This window comes from Hyla sarda, chromosome 1 (genome assembly GCF_029499605.1).
Source record: "Hyla sarda isolate aHylSar1 chromosome 1, aHylSar1.hap1, whole genome shotgun sequence".
Taxonomy (NCBI): domain Eukaryota; kingdom Metazoa; phylum Chordata; class Amphibia; order Anura; family Hylidae; genus Hyla; species Hyla sarda.
Window position 1 is genome coordinate 464,184,167 of NC_079189.1, and position 14,373 is coordinate 464,198,539.

At 43.1% G+C, this 14,373-nt stretch overlaps 1 protein-coding gene across 9 annotated transcripts in view; it reads right to left on the minus strand.

The window, feature by feature from the left end:
• Positions 1–14,373, minus strand: part of PITPNM2 (phosphatidylinositol transfer protein membrane associated 2) — a 431,574-nt gene that overhangs the window by 238,640 nt on the left and 178,561 nt on the right. For all 9 annotated transcript variants that reach the window (XM_056535625.1, XM_056535614.1, XM_056535577.1 and 6 more), the window contains one exon: positions 7,181–7,364. In XM_056535625.1, the coding sequence (XP_056391600.1) occupies positions 7,181–7,258 (78 nt within the window). In that variant the 5' untranslated portion in view covers positions 7,259–7,364. The remainder of the gene's footprint in view (positions 1–7,180; positions 7,365–14,373) is intronic.

Consider the following 14,373-nt stretch of genomic DNA (forward strand, 5'->3'; position numbering starts at 1 on the left):
GGGGCATTAATCCAAATTTCTTTAACGGGGTAATAAAGAGTTGTAAGAGTTCATGTGGCATTTTTATGAATGTCCTTACATACTCCAATAGAATGTAAACAAAGTAAAAAAGGAAGTATCGCTTTTTGTAACTGTTTGTTGTAAAGGGTAATGTGTACCTTGGTACCAACACCTAACCCTATATTACGGTTACTGATACTTTAAACTTATGAACACTTATAGATACTGACAATACATATGTACACATACGAAACTATAAACACACTATTTTCCTTTTGTATGACATGACATATTTTGGATCATGCTGCCAGAGGCTTTCTACCCAGATGCCTGAGCTACGGGGCCAATCGGCTTTTTGCTACTTCTCCCCCAAACATAGAAAATTTGAATATATTGAGATACTGACATGATAACTTCAACTTATTACTGACAATACACATTTTAGTATTGATATGGACTGGAGTATATGCATACTGACTATGAGGTAACAGTCCTGACTTAAGACATTTTTATACAGTGGTCCCTAATTCGTTCGAAATGAACCATCGTTTGTTGAAACCATCACATGTTGAGGGATCCGTGCAATGTTAAATATAGCAAGGTATACTCACGTGTCCCCGCCGCTCCGGACCGTCACCGCTGCTCTAGATGTCGCCGTCCATCTCTGTCACCGCGTCCCCGTGGTGTTCCCGCCGCTCCGGACCGTCTCCACTGCCCGGGATTGTCGTTCCTTATTGCAGTCATCACATCGCTACACACGCCGCTCCTATTGGATGACGGGACGGCGTGCGCGGCAACGTGATGACAACGATGGAGAGCGACGACGATGCAGGGGATCCCCAAGAGGACGGTCCAGAGTGGCGGGGACAGGTAAGAGACCATCACCGGAGCACACGGGGCAACGTAAACGGCTATCCGGCGGCAGCTGAAGCAGTCTGTTGTGCCGGATAGCGGTAGTAATAGTCTCCTATAACAGTTCTTAGGTTGCTTAGCGACTGGCAGAAGTTGCGGACCTTGCATTAAACTTATAGTCTCTGAATTTAGGGAATGATATGCAGATCCGTCCGGATTTAGGGGAAATATTGAGTCAGGTGATACTGCAGAGTGCTTAGGGCATGATACACTCTATAATTTAGATCATTCAGCCGTTGCCGCAAGGCTCAGGCCTAACTCACTGCGATTACTGAGATATAGGTCTTCTCTCATTAAGAGCCAGGAGAAAGAGAGCGATAAGATGGCCGCCACTCCCTTATAAGTGAGGAACGTCTGTCACTCACTTTACATGGTATCATGGGATTGCTTACATCACAGAATCTATATACATTGCAAAACCCAAAATGAGACTGGAGATACCAAAGTGAGGCCTGGAACGCATCCAGAACGAGGCTTGGAACGCATCACATGACCCGAAGGCCCTGCGACACCATTGAAACAAGTAATTAACCATTTATATACAGAAATAATACTATTTACGTTATTCTATGGATAAATTAGGAATATATACACTATAATAGAGGCGACTAGGGGCAGACTGACTAACAGATATTACTAAGTCCTAGGTACTCTGGCTACGGGGACCCATAGATAAATAAGTACGGAATGAATTGCGGTACTGTGACACACCTATGCGATGGCCCCGACATACAAAAGCATCGTATGTTGATGCTGCCTTCAACATGTGATGGCCTCTGAGAGGCCATCGTATGTTAAAATTATCGTATGCCGGGGCCATCGTAGGTCGGGGGTTCACTGTACTGTACATTAACTCACTATCTGTACACAATATATACATCTCTAGCGACTATACATTCTTACATGTACACTTTTCTTGTAGGCTATACGATCTTATTGTAATGCTAAAAACATTTTATTACTGACTAATAATAGATACTTGTTTATTGTATGTGCACATTCTAGCTACAAAGGTACCGCTATTCTTGTTCAGGATACCTTCTGTACGACCAATCCTGCTGACAAAGACAGCAGACACAGTGTAGGATTTTTCATCCAACATCTTTTTGCCCTGTGATTTAATGTAGCACCCTATAAAAGTTCAGGGTATTGTAGTCTTTAGAAGTTCCTGGCCAAAGCCGGACACATGCTTATGAAAATGGTTGCGGTTAGAGTTCTTGGCATAGTTGCCAGGCACACTTGCTTAAATTTTGCAGGAACTGGAAAACCAAAAACATCACACCACACTAGGTATAAAACAGAGTAGACACAGGATATAGCAAATAGAAGCTTTGTGCTATAAGGACTTCTTTAGACAGGATACTTTCAGTCCCAGCCTCGCCAGTCTCCGGTCTTCTTGGGCTGGGACATGAAGTGGGGGACCCTGGACTGGACCCCCTCCATGGGGTTAAGAGTTGTGTTCCATGACACCTGTGACAACTTTTAATCAGTGATGGTGGGAATCACGGTGACCAAAATTTGTCCCCCAGTGGCACAGGCTGCTTCAGTGCAGACAGAAGTTGCCTGCTGAACTGGCCAAACCTCTGCAACAGCTGGAGTAGGCCGAGGCACTGGAGTAGGCCGTGGCACAGCTGTAGACTGTTTTCTTTTTCTGTTTTGATGCATATTAAGGTGCCAGGACAGGCATCTTGGGCAAGAATTCTTCTTCTTTGACTTGACCTTTCATTTGTGGGGGAAATAGGCCAAACAAATCTGAATTCCAGTCCTCCGACGGGAAGCACACAAAAGGAAGCTGGATAGGATGTTTGGGCCGGGTCACTTCTGCTGCCCATTCTCCGCAAGCACTTTGGACTGGTGTGTATTCCACAATCTCCCCGCTCTCCAAGGAGTGTAGATGTGTGGGGAGATAGTCCCTCTTTACAGCTCATTGGTTAACCAGGATGGTGCCACCATGATGGCAATCCATAAGCGTGCAGAACCCCCATACCCGGTCAAACTTTATCACTGTGGCTCTCCGCCGTTCTAGGGGTGGCTCTCCTTGTCTGGGTTGCTCTAACATTCTGATATACAGACTCTCCAGATGTTTGGTGTCCCTCTACTGCACCTCATAAGGCAGTTCTATGGGACCATACTCCTGCCTTCTCTTTTCCCTCATTTCCTCGACTATAGCAGCTATTCGGGCCTCTTGTTCAGCTCTCGCAGACACGGCTGCTGGGGGGGTGCTCCTTTCCGGGCAGGAGGTGCTGGTGCATATGTTTTATGACTCGGGGATCAACGCCAAACACCCATTTAGGCAGTGGGGATGATTTGGGCCTTGTGCAGGTTGTGGGACCTGGGGTGCTGACTCTCGGCTCGATGGGGAAGAAGGAGTAGCAGCTTCCACTGGGGTACTCACTTCAGATTGCCCGGTAAGGATCTCTGCCCAGGAACCCCAGGTCTGATGGTGTGGCGACAGTCGCCCGGTGATGCCCCTCGGGACGATGCTGGCGTTTTGCCAAACGGGGTTCCTGGCCAGTTGCTGTCGCTCTTCAGAAGTGAAATTTGGAGACATTGCTCATGAAGGGACAGCTTCTGGAGACTGTCCGCCAGCGATTGGAAGACTTCTGCGGCCGCCGCCGCTATATCACGAGCGATGTACGCCATGCTGGGTTGCTCACTCACAGGTCGCTCCATCATCTTCTCGCTCTCACGAACTTCCGGTGGTCTGAAGAGGTCCTCCTGCACTCCGCTCTTTATACTGTCTCCGGCAAGACAGCTGTCAGCCAGAAACACGCGAGCGGTGCGCCCTCTTCAGCCGCCCCCTGGGCAACAGGGGGCCCGCTCTTTAGGTCCCACTGTTGATTCGGCATGGAGTCCTGGCTTCCACCCCCAGGGGCGGGACGCAACCTTTCACAGGTATTCTTTGCAGGGTTTTTTTCTCGCTTCTTTAACCCTTTCAGATACCAGACATCTTGGTTTACACAGCATGGCTTCTGTTCGCACTTTGCATATAACGGACACAGACTTGTACTTTTCACAGTGGCAGACAAAATTTTTTCCTCCCCCTCTATTTCACAAGCGCCTTTTCACATAAGCGTTTTCACAGACAGTCCCGGACAATTCTTGGCACAACTTAAGTCGCACGGACGTGCGGTTTTTTGGCAATATGGACACAGTTCTGACTGGTGGGTTTTCTTGCATAAGGCATACACTCATATCCTGTTCGTGACACCAAAAGTTGTGGTGTCGGACGGGGTTATTAACCGTTTTGTGATGCCAGGGCGTGGTTGACCAATACACCACCCAAGGTATGTTAGCTTCACCTGTGCCAGGCACGGGGTAAATAATCACTCCAACGCAATGTTACAGTTAACTGGCTTGCTTTACTGAGGTTGAAAAGATGGTACAATCCGTTACAACTCAGATTAGTGTGAAGGAGTTTCAGGGTGAAGCATATCGGCTTACTGGGACTTATAGTTTAGTGTGCTGTATATTGATTGTATATTGTAGACTGTTGCAGCCCACGATATACTTTGGTGACTTGGACTTGACTAACTTGACTGGCCTCAGGCCTCCTTTCAGATCCACCTCACAGACAGACTTCACTCCTCACCAAACTGTGCCTCACCAAGAGTGAGAGCTGAACCATAAGCTCACTATATATGGGAGGAATTTAGAGAGATCCCATTGGCCGGATAAGTCACATGTTCACTACTGCATACTCCCCTTAACAACAAGGTCCTTAAAAACAGATTTCTTAAGGTAACAAGTGCATAAAAAACCAATACTCTAACCATTATATGACATCACATGTTATAGTGCATTTTAGAGAGTTCTAAGGAGAGTGGACCCATGACAGACATTGAAACAGCATCTGCCACACAGGATTGGCAGGAATACGTGATTCTGCACTGGGTCACGACAATAAATTAGCAAAAAAAATTACATTTTGTTTACATTCATTGTGGGGTATTGAGTGAAGGGGGGCGGGGGGGTGGTTGGCTTGAATTTTATTTCAGCACAAAGCTGCAACATAAATAAAATGAAAAAAAAAATAATAAGTTAAAGTCTGTAAACTTTCTAAGTGTATTGTTCAAATGCATTGCATCTGCTATGGAGGCCTTTAAAGGGGTCCCATCTCTGATTGGTGCCATTCTATTTACTCCTGGGAAACAGCATTGTCAGAAACTAAAGAGATAGCAGGGTCATGGAGAACAAGAGGAAATAATATATACATATACACACACACACACACATACACAGTCATGGCCGTAAATGTTGGCACCCCTGAAAATTTTCAAGAAAATGAAGTATTTCTCACGGGAAAGGATTGTGGTAACACATGTTTATTACCTTTGTGTATATTGAAACTAAACCAAAAAAGTGAGGAAAAAAAGTAAACTGGACATAATGTCACACCAAACTCCAAAAATGGGCTGGACAAAATTATTGGCACCCTTAACTTAATATTTGGCTGCACACCCTTTGGATAAAATAACTGAAATCAGTCCCTTCCTATAACCATCAATAATCTTCTTCTACCTCTCAGCCAGAATGTTGGACCACTCTTCCTCTGCAAACTGCTCCAGGTCTCTCTTATTGGAAGGGCGCCTTTTCCCAACAGCAATTTTAAGATCTCTCCACAGGTGTTCAATGGGATTTAGATCTTGACTCATTGCTGGTCACTTCAGAACTCTCTAGCGCTTTGTTGCCATCCATTTCTGGGTGCTTTTTGACATATGTTTGGGGTCATTATCCTGCTGGAAGACCCAAGATCTCGGACGCAAACCCAGCTTTCTGACACTGGGCTGTACAGTGCGACCCAAAATCCGTTGGTAATCCTCAGATTTCATGATGCCTTGCACACATTGAAGGCACCCAGTGCTAGAGGCAGCACAACCACAACAACCAAGACATCATTGAACCTCCACAATATTTTACTGTAGGTACGGTGTTCTTTTCTTTGTAGGCCTCATTCCTTTTTTTTTTTCTTTTAAACAGTAGAATGATGTGCTTTACCAAAAAGCTTTATCTTTGTCTCATCTGTCCACAATAAGTTTTCCCAGAAGGATTTTGGCTTACTGAAGTTCATTTTGGCAAAATGTAGTCTTGCTTTTTTATGTCTCTGGGTCTCCTGCCATAGCGTTTCATTTCATTTAAATATCAATAGTTTGCATTGACACTGATGCTCCCTGAGCCTGCAGGACAGCTTGAATATCTTTGGAACTTGTTTGGGGCTGCTTATCCACCATGCAGACTTTCCTGCGTTGACACCTTTCATGAATTTTTCTCTTCCATCCATGCCCAGGGAGATTAGCTACAGTGCCATGGGTTGCAAACTTCTTGATAATGTAGCGCACTGTGGACAAAAGGCAAATCTAGAGCTGTGAAGATGGACTTGTAACCTTAAGATTGTTGATATTTTTCCACAATTTTGGTTCTCAAGTCCTCAGACAGTTCTCTTTTCCTCTTTCTGTTGTCTATGCTTAGTGTGGCACACACAGACACACAATGCAAAGACTAAGTGAACTTCTCTCCTTTCTATCTGCTTTCAGGTGTTATTTTTATATTGCCCACACCTGTTACTTGCCCCAGGTAAGTTTAATGGAGCATCACATGCTTGAAGTCTTATTTTTCCACAATTTTGAAAGGGTGCCAATAATTTTCTCCAGCCATATTTTGGAGTTTGGTGTGACATTATGTCCAATTTGCTTTTTTCCGTCCTTTTTTTGGTTTAGTTCCAATAAACACAAAGGGAATAAACGTGTATAGCAAAACATGTGTTACTGCAATCCTTTTCTCTGAGAAATACATCATTTTCTTGAAAAATTTCAGGGGTGCCAACATTTATGGCCATGACTGTATTTATTTATATTTATATTATATATATATATATATATATATATATATATATATTACTAATTAAGGTTTTATTCCATGAAAGAAATAAGTGTCAGTAGCAACGTTTCAGCTAGCTCTCCTAGCCATTCTCTAGCTTGAGAACGGCTAGGAGAGCTAGCTGAAACGTTGCAACTGACACTTATTTTTTTCATGAAATAAAACTTTGGATTGCTTTTGAGAAAACGTGTGCTGTGGATATCCGATTTTTCTGCATTTTATATGGACCCCTGACTCAGGTCCGGACTCTGCGTGCACCGCCATTTTTTTCATGCTGACGTGCTGCTTTCCTCCTTTTTGATATGTTACTAATTAAATATAAATATAATAGATGGAAAATGCTGTAGTTATGTTAGGAGAAATCTATTGGAAAAAAAGGTAAACATAAGACCTGTATCATGTAGAGCTGTGCAATCCGGTATTCCTCCACAGTCATAGGAAGCGGGATGCGATATTCCTTAATAAGCATCTTGAAGAAAATATCTCTGCCCCTCCGAAGCTGCCAGAATCAGTGACCCAAGGAACGCCGCTTAGAGGTATTTAAAAGACTGCCAGGGAAGTCATTTGGGGGAAACCTGAAACAACAAGGAAGACATATGACAAAGTTATATTTCCATCTTCTGGGCAGAACGCATTATCCTACAGTCTTCATATTCCATTGATGTTTTACTGATGGTAAACATGTAAACTGTGAATGATAAATTTTACCTTTTCAATACTGAAACTAATACAGCCCCTATAAAGAGTAGTACACAGAACTATGTCCAATGCAATACAATATCAGATGATATGTGCACAGAGCAGTTCTATTAAATCATTCTCAGAAGTTCATTTCATACAATCTTTTCATAATCCCGCTATCACTGTAGAACAAACAAATACTATTTGGAAAGGTCATTCACAAGTCAGGAGAAGAGTCTCAAAGCAAAGATACAACTCCACACTCCATCAAGTGTTTGAAAACCTGATACTACCTATTGCTTTCATGTATCCAGGATTGCTACTGATCTTTACTATTCTACACCCGATTCAAATTGTAAGGCCTCTTTCACACTGCTGTTATATAGAGCTCTGTCAGCTAGTCTGACGGAACAACGGGAATTTAATGGAGAAAGAAATAGTCAACGAGATCCGTGGGGACCCAGTGGTGTCAGCTGTGCTCAGACCTGTTCAGCCCCCCCCCCCCCCCCAAAAAAAAAAGAGCCCAATGGACAGAGCCCAGAAATAGCAACAATAAAGGCTGCAATTTTTCATGATTTTTTTAAGAATGTGATGTCAGTGTAAACCCTATGTCTATGTTTCCCAATGCATGGCTCTCCCACTGTTGCAAAATCACAAATCCCATCATGGAAGCAGGGCATGCTGGGAGTTTTAGCTTTGCAAAAGCTGTAGAGCAAAAAAGTTCCTGACATGGACAGGAGTGGTAGCAGAGAGCACTTTGGTCAGACTAGAAAGAATTACACAACTTCCTCTAGAGCATACAGCAGCTGATAAGTACTGGAATTAGAAGTAATTTACAAATCTGTCTATGGTATCTAAAATAATACGAGCTCTCATAATAGCATATAGAAACACACAACATAAGTTTACGTTGGTTGAAGTCTGCTATAACAAGCATCACCATTTCATAGGGACACATGACCACAGGCATTAAAACAGTTAACTAATCCCTGCCTCGAGTTTTGTGACCTTTTTGCTCCAGTAATGTCCTATTTTTAGTATGGGAAAATATTTTCCCTCCTGTGGCAGACCCTGTATGTTTCCCCGGAATCTTTTCATCAGAAATACAACCTCCATATAGCTAGCATTGTCAAAAGCAGGTGGAGAGTTAAAGTTGGAAATAGCAGCACAGAAAGCTATAGATGATGGGCATAAAGCAAGCCTGGCAAGGTTGCATAGAGCGTGAGCTTATACACAGCAGTTAAGCAAAAAAGCAGAGCTTAAAGGGGTACTCCGGTGCTTACACTTCTTATCCCCTATCCAAAGGATAGGGGATAAGATGCCTGATCGCGGGAGTCCCGCAGCTGGGGACCCCCATGATCTTGCACGTGGCACCCCGTTAGTAATCAGTCCCCGGAGCGTGATAGCTGTCGCGCCCCCTCCCATAGGCTTGCATTGAGGGGCGGAGCGTGACGTCACACGGGGGCGGAGGCGTGATGTGTTCGCCGGTAATCAGACCTGGAGCAAACATGCTCCGGGGACTGATTACAAACGGGGTGCCGCGTGCAAGATCCCGGGGGGTCCCCAGCGGCGGGACTCCAGTGATCAGGCATCTTATCCCCTATCCTTTGGATAGGGGATAAGATGTGTAAGCACCGGAGTACCCCTTTAAGTATAAAGCACAGGGGACAGAGCAGCAGGTTGAGCTATACTTCAGACCAACTTAGAATTAAAGCTCTGCCAATAGATGCGCAAAAATCTAATTTCATAAAAAATAAAAAAAATAGGATTGATTAGAATCCAAATTTTGTGTGATTTGTTTCCCCCCTGCTATTGTGGCTCAAGTGTAAGTGGCAATGCTGTATTCATCTCAGCTTACAGTCACTACAATCAGTACTCTGCATACTGTAGAGGAGCAGAGACTCCTTCCTTTGACAAGAGTCTCTGCTCATGTACATACATTACGTAGGCAATCACAGGGCAATTGGGTAATTTTTTTATTCAAATCAATAACTTCTCTGAGAATCAAGATCTGCTGAATCGAACAGTACATAATACATAATACAGAGCATAAATGAGCCGTCCGGAGTAACTATCTGTGTTCGATTGGCGCATTTAAATTAATGAGATGTAGCGCGGGCCCAGCTGGGATGCAGCCGCGGACGATTTTGAAATTTCCCCGCCAGCTCCGGCTGCTATCTGGCAAAAACGTGGTCTGAATACACCCTAACTTGTCTACTTTGTCTTTATTGCTTATTTTTTATCTTATTTTGGATAACATTTAGGGACTTAAAACCCAATTATTAGTTTTCTGTAGACATATGGTCCCAGGTTACAGTAGTTTCAACTTGCAATAGCCCTCTCAAAATCAATTATTACTGTAACTTGAGGGAGCACTTATGCTGGATGAGACAGGTGAGAAGAAACACACCAACTCCCTTAAGAACACCTCATATATAAAATCTGTAGCTGTGGAACGTAGGAGTCACAGATACATAAGATAACAGTCTGCAAATCAATATTCCAGAGACTGATGTATTTCATGTGCAGCAATTAGGTGGACGCCAAGCTTTTCTCTTCATAATCAATACCTTTTCTGGAAACTTTAGAGAGTCCAGGAGCTGCATCCATGCCCACGCTCTTCTAATCTCAAACAATGCTTCCTCTCAGATCAATAACCATGCAAGGTCTGTATATTACCATTGTACTAGCCTTACAGCTGAGGTTTTAAAGGGGTACTCCGGTGGAAAACAATTTTAAATCAACTGGTGCCAGAAAGTTAAACAGATTTTTAAATTACTTCTATTAAAAAATCTTAATCTTTCCAGGACTTCAGCTGCTGTATAATACAGAGAAAGTTCTTTTCTTTTTTTAATGTATTTTCTGTCTGTCCACAGTGCTCTTTGCTGACACCTCTGTTCATGTCAGGAACGGTCAGAGTAGGAGCAAATCACCATAGCAAACCTCTCCTGCTCTGGACAGTTCCTGACATGGACAGAGGTGTCAGCAAAGAGCACTGTGGACAGATAGAAAAAAATTAAAAAAGAAAATAACTTTCTCTGTAGTATACAGCAGCTGAAGTACTGGAAAGATTAAGATTTTTAAATAGAAGTTATTTAAAAATCTGTTTAACTTTCTGGCACCAGTTGATTTAAAATAAATAGTTTTCCACCAGAGTACCCCTTCAAAACCTCAGCTGTAAGGCTAGTACAATGGTAATATACAGACCTTGCATGGTTATTGATCTGAGAGGAAGCATTGTTTTAGATGATAAGAGCTCGGGAATGGATGCAGCTCCTGGACTCTCTAAAAAGTTTCCAGAAAAAGTATTGATTATGAAGAGAAAAGCTTGGCGTCCACCTAATTGCAGAACTTTCTCTGTAATATTCAGCAGCTGATAGGTACTGGAAGGATTAAATGGGCACTGTCACCAACTTTATTTTTTGATATGTTGTAGTACTTATGTACTACAACATATCTCTAATATACTTTTATATATTTTTTTTTCATTAAAAAGGTTTAATTTACATTTAAAAACCGGCTACTAAAAAGGACTGATTTTTGAGTGGCAATCAGTCTTTTTTCAGTTAGGCTGCACTCGCTCCCTGCCTGTCAATCAGACAGGCGGGAGCGAGCGCATTGGCTCCCCGGCCACTGGCTGGGAGGCCACTCCTCCCGCACATCGCCGCCGCCGCCTTGTTGCCGCCGCTGTCCCTGCACGCCCGCTGCCGCCTTGTTGCCGCCGCTGTCCCTGCACGCCCGCTGCCGCCTTGTTGCCGCCGCTGTCCCTGCACGCCCGCTGCCGGACTCTGCAGTAACTGCAAGTGTAATGAGGGAACGGGGTATGCGGGCGGGAGGGGGGAGGAGGGAATGGGCTAGTGCCGTAGCGGGGGGCGGGGGGGGGGGGGTGGGAACGGGCTAACAAAAAAAATAAAATAGGATGGTGGGAGCTACCCTTTAAGATTTTTTAATAGAAGTAATTTACAAATCTGTATAACTTTTTGGCACCATTTGATTTAAAATAAATTGTTTTCCACCAGAGTACCCCTTTAAATCTTGGCTGCTAAACCTATTTTAATGTATTTGGCAAAAGGTATTCTTATTACAAATGGTAGAATATGCTTAGCGAGCCACAGGGAGAACAATACCATTTATGCTATTTATAAAATTATTTTTTATACTAGTCACACATTACTTTCCAATTGTACAGTGCTGATAAAATTAAATCCTTGTTCCCATTTAAATTTAGCATGTGATTTGTTTATGAAAACTAAGGCTCTTTTCCCGCTACTGTCAAATGCTCTATTGGAAGTTCTGTTAAATAATATGTGCAGAAAAAGCCCCTGCAAAAAGATGAATACTATAGAGGAACCCGATGCTACTTATCGTCAATGGGGCCTGTGGGCACTATTTGTGACCACTGATTGAGGAGTACAGCACTGCAGTCACAGTTTGTCATAACCATGAGCCTAACACAATTAGTGATATTGTTGTTGAACAGTAACCAAGCACTCTTTGCTTTCCAAAGCAGCTTTAGGGAAGGGTCACACATAACGTTTTTGCAGCGTTATTTACGCTGCTGATCCGCCGGTGACCTGACCCATAGTGTGCCTTTAGCTGTTTCGACCTCAATCCCCCCCCATCTGCTGCTCCAAGCAGCCACACAGGGGCCTGCGAGTTGCCGTGCGCATTCACATTGCGGCTGCTCTGTGATGTCCGATTACGCTGCGAGTGCACTCGGGGACGCGCAGGCCCCTGTGTGGCTGCTCGGGGTGGCGAATTTGCAAACAGAGAGGATGTTGTCTCATCACTGCAGTTTATCTAAGGCTGCTGGAGTTCAGCCATGTGAACCACTTATCCCTTTAAGGACCACGGGCTTTCACGTTTTTGCACTTTCGTTTTTTCCTCATTACCTTCTAAAAATCATAACGCTTTAAATTTTGCACCTACAGACTCATAAGGGCTTATTTTTTGCGCCACCAATTGTACTTTGTAATTACATCAATCATTTCACCACCACAAATTGGGGAAAAAAGCGCCATTTTGTAACTCTTAGGGGCTTCCAATTCTATGCAGTGCACATTTTTTGGTAAAAATTACACCATATATTTATTCTGTAGGTCCATACGGTTACAATGATACCCAATTTATATAGGTTTTCTTTATTTTACTACTTAAACAATTATATTACATGCACCAAAATTAGTATGTTTAAAATTGTCCTCTTCTGACCGCTATAACTTTTTTATTTTTCCGTATATGTGGTGGTGTGCTAATTTTTTGCGCCATGATCTGAAGTTTTCATCGGTACCATTTTCGTTTTGATGAGACTTTTTGATGGGTTTTTATACAAAGTGACCAAAACTACACACTTTTGGTATTTTTTTACGTATACGCCATTGACCGTGCGGCTTAGTTAACTTTATATTTTTATAGTTTGGACATTTACGCACGCGGCAATACCACATATCTTTATTATGTTTTTATATTTTTATATGGAATTTGGGAAAAGGGGGGTGTTTTAAACTTTTAATAAGGTAATAAGGAAAGGGTTAATGTGTGTTTTTTTTTACTTTTATGAGTCATTAGATTCCTCATACAGATCAATGAGGTTCCATAGAACCACATTGATCTGTGTGATCTGCGCTCCATTGATAAAGCCTGGTCCTTTATCAATGTGAGAGCCGGGACCAGCTTCCTCCACAGTGGATTACCCCCCCCCCCCCGCATCAGGGAGCGTTTACAGGGTTCTTCAGACGCTGCTGTCAGCTTCGACAGCAGCGATCTAAAGGGTTAATGGCCGGCCGCAGTGATCGCCACATGTTGGCTATTATCGCCGGCCCTCAGCTACAAGAATCAGCTGGGGACCGTCCGGTATGGTGCGGGCTCGAGTCAGGAGCTCGCGCCATATCTCTTTAACGCCACAAGGACGCGTATACACGTCCTCGGTTGTTAACCAGTTAAGGACTCAGGGTTTTTCCGTTGTTGCACTCTTTTTTCCTCCTCAACTTTTTAAAAAACGCTTTCCACCTACAGACCCATACGAAGGCTTGTTTTATGCTCTACCAATTATTCTTTGTAATGGAATCGTTCATTTTACCAAAAAATCTACAGCGAAATCCCCCCCCCCCCCAAAAAAAATTTTTTGGGGGGCTTCCGTTTCTACGTAGTGCACTTTTCATTAAAAATGACACCTTATATTTATGTATTCTGTCCATACAATTAAAATGATACCCAAATTCTATAGGTTTGATTTTGTTTTATTACTGTCAAAAAATTATAACTTTTTGCACAAAAATTTGTACATTTAAAAAATTTCCTATTCTGCCCCCTATAACTTTTTGATCTTTCCACATACCTGGTGGTATGATGGCTAATTTTTTTGCACCGTGATCTGAAGTTTTTATCGGTACCATTTATGTTTTGATGGGACATTTTGATCTCTTTTTAGCAACAAACAAAACCAAGTTTATTGTGGTTCAAGATAGCTAGACAAAGCCTTACATTTCCCGGGGTGCAGCCCGGGTGTCATCAAAGCAATAATAGTGAAATAACATAAATAACCGAACATAGGTATGTCAAGACATCAGGTAGGTATAAGGACACAAAGTAAAACAGCAAAGGGCGTGCCAGGGAGACTAATACAGCGAGAATGGGTATCTGACGTCTGGGGAGTACGAGGAAGAGATCCATGGGGACCATACAGACTCAAACCTGTCCACCGCATAATCTTTAATAGCATTGAGTTTCTCCGCCAACATAATAACATTAACCCGATCCACCACCCTTTGTAGGGACAAAGACGGTTATTTCCAACAAGTAGCAATATGTATACGTGCAGCTAATAGGATAAACTGCGCTAGACGGAAGACCTTGTTAGGCATTTTAGTAGGATGGGCCCCCAGCAAACAAAAGGTAGGTTGA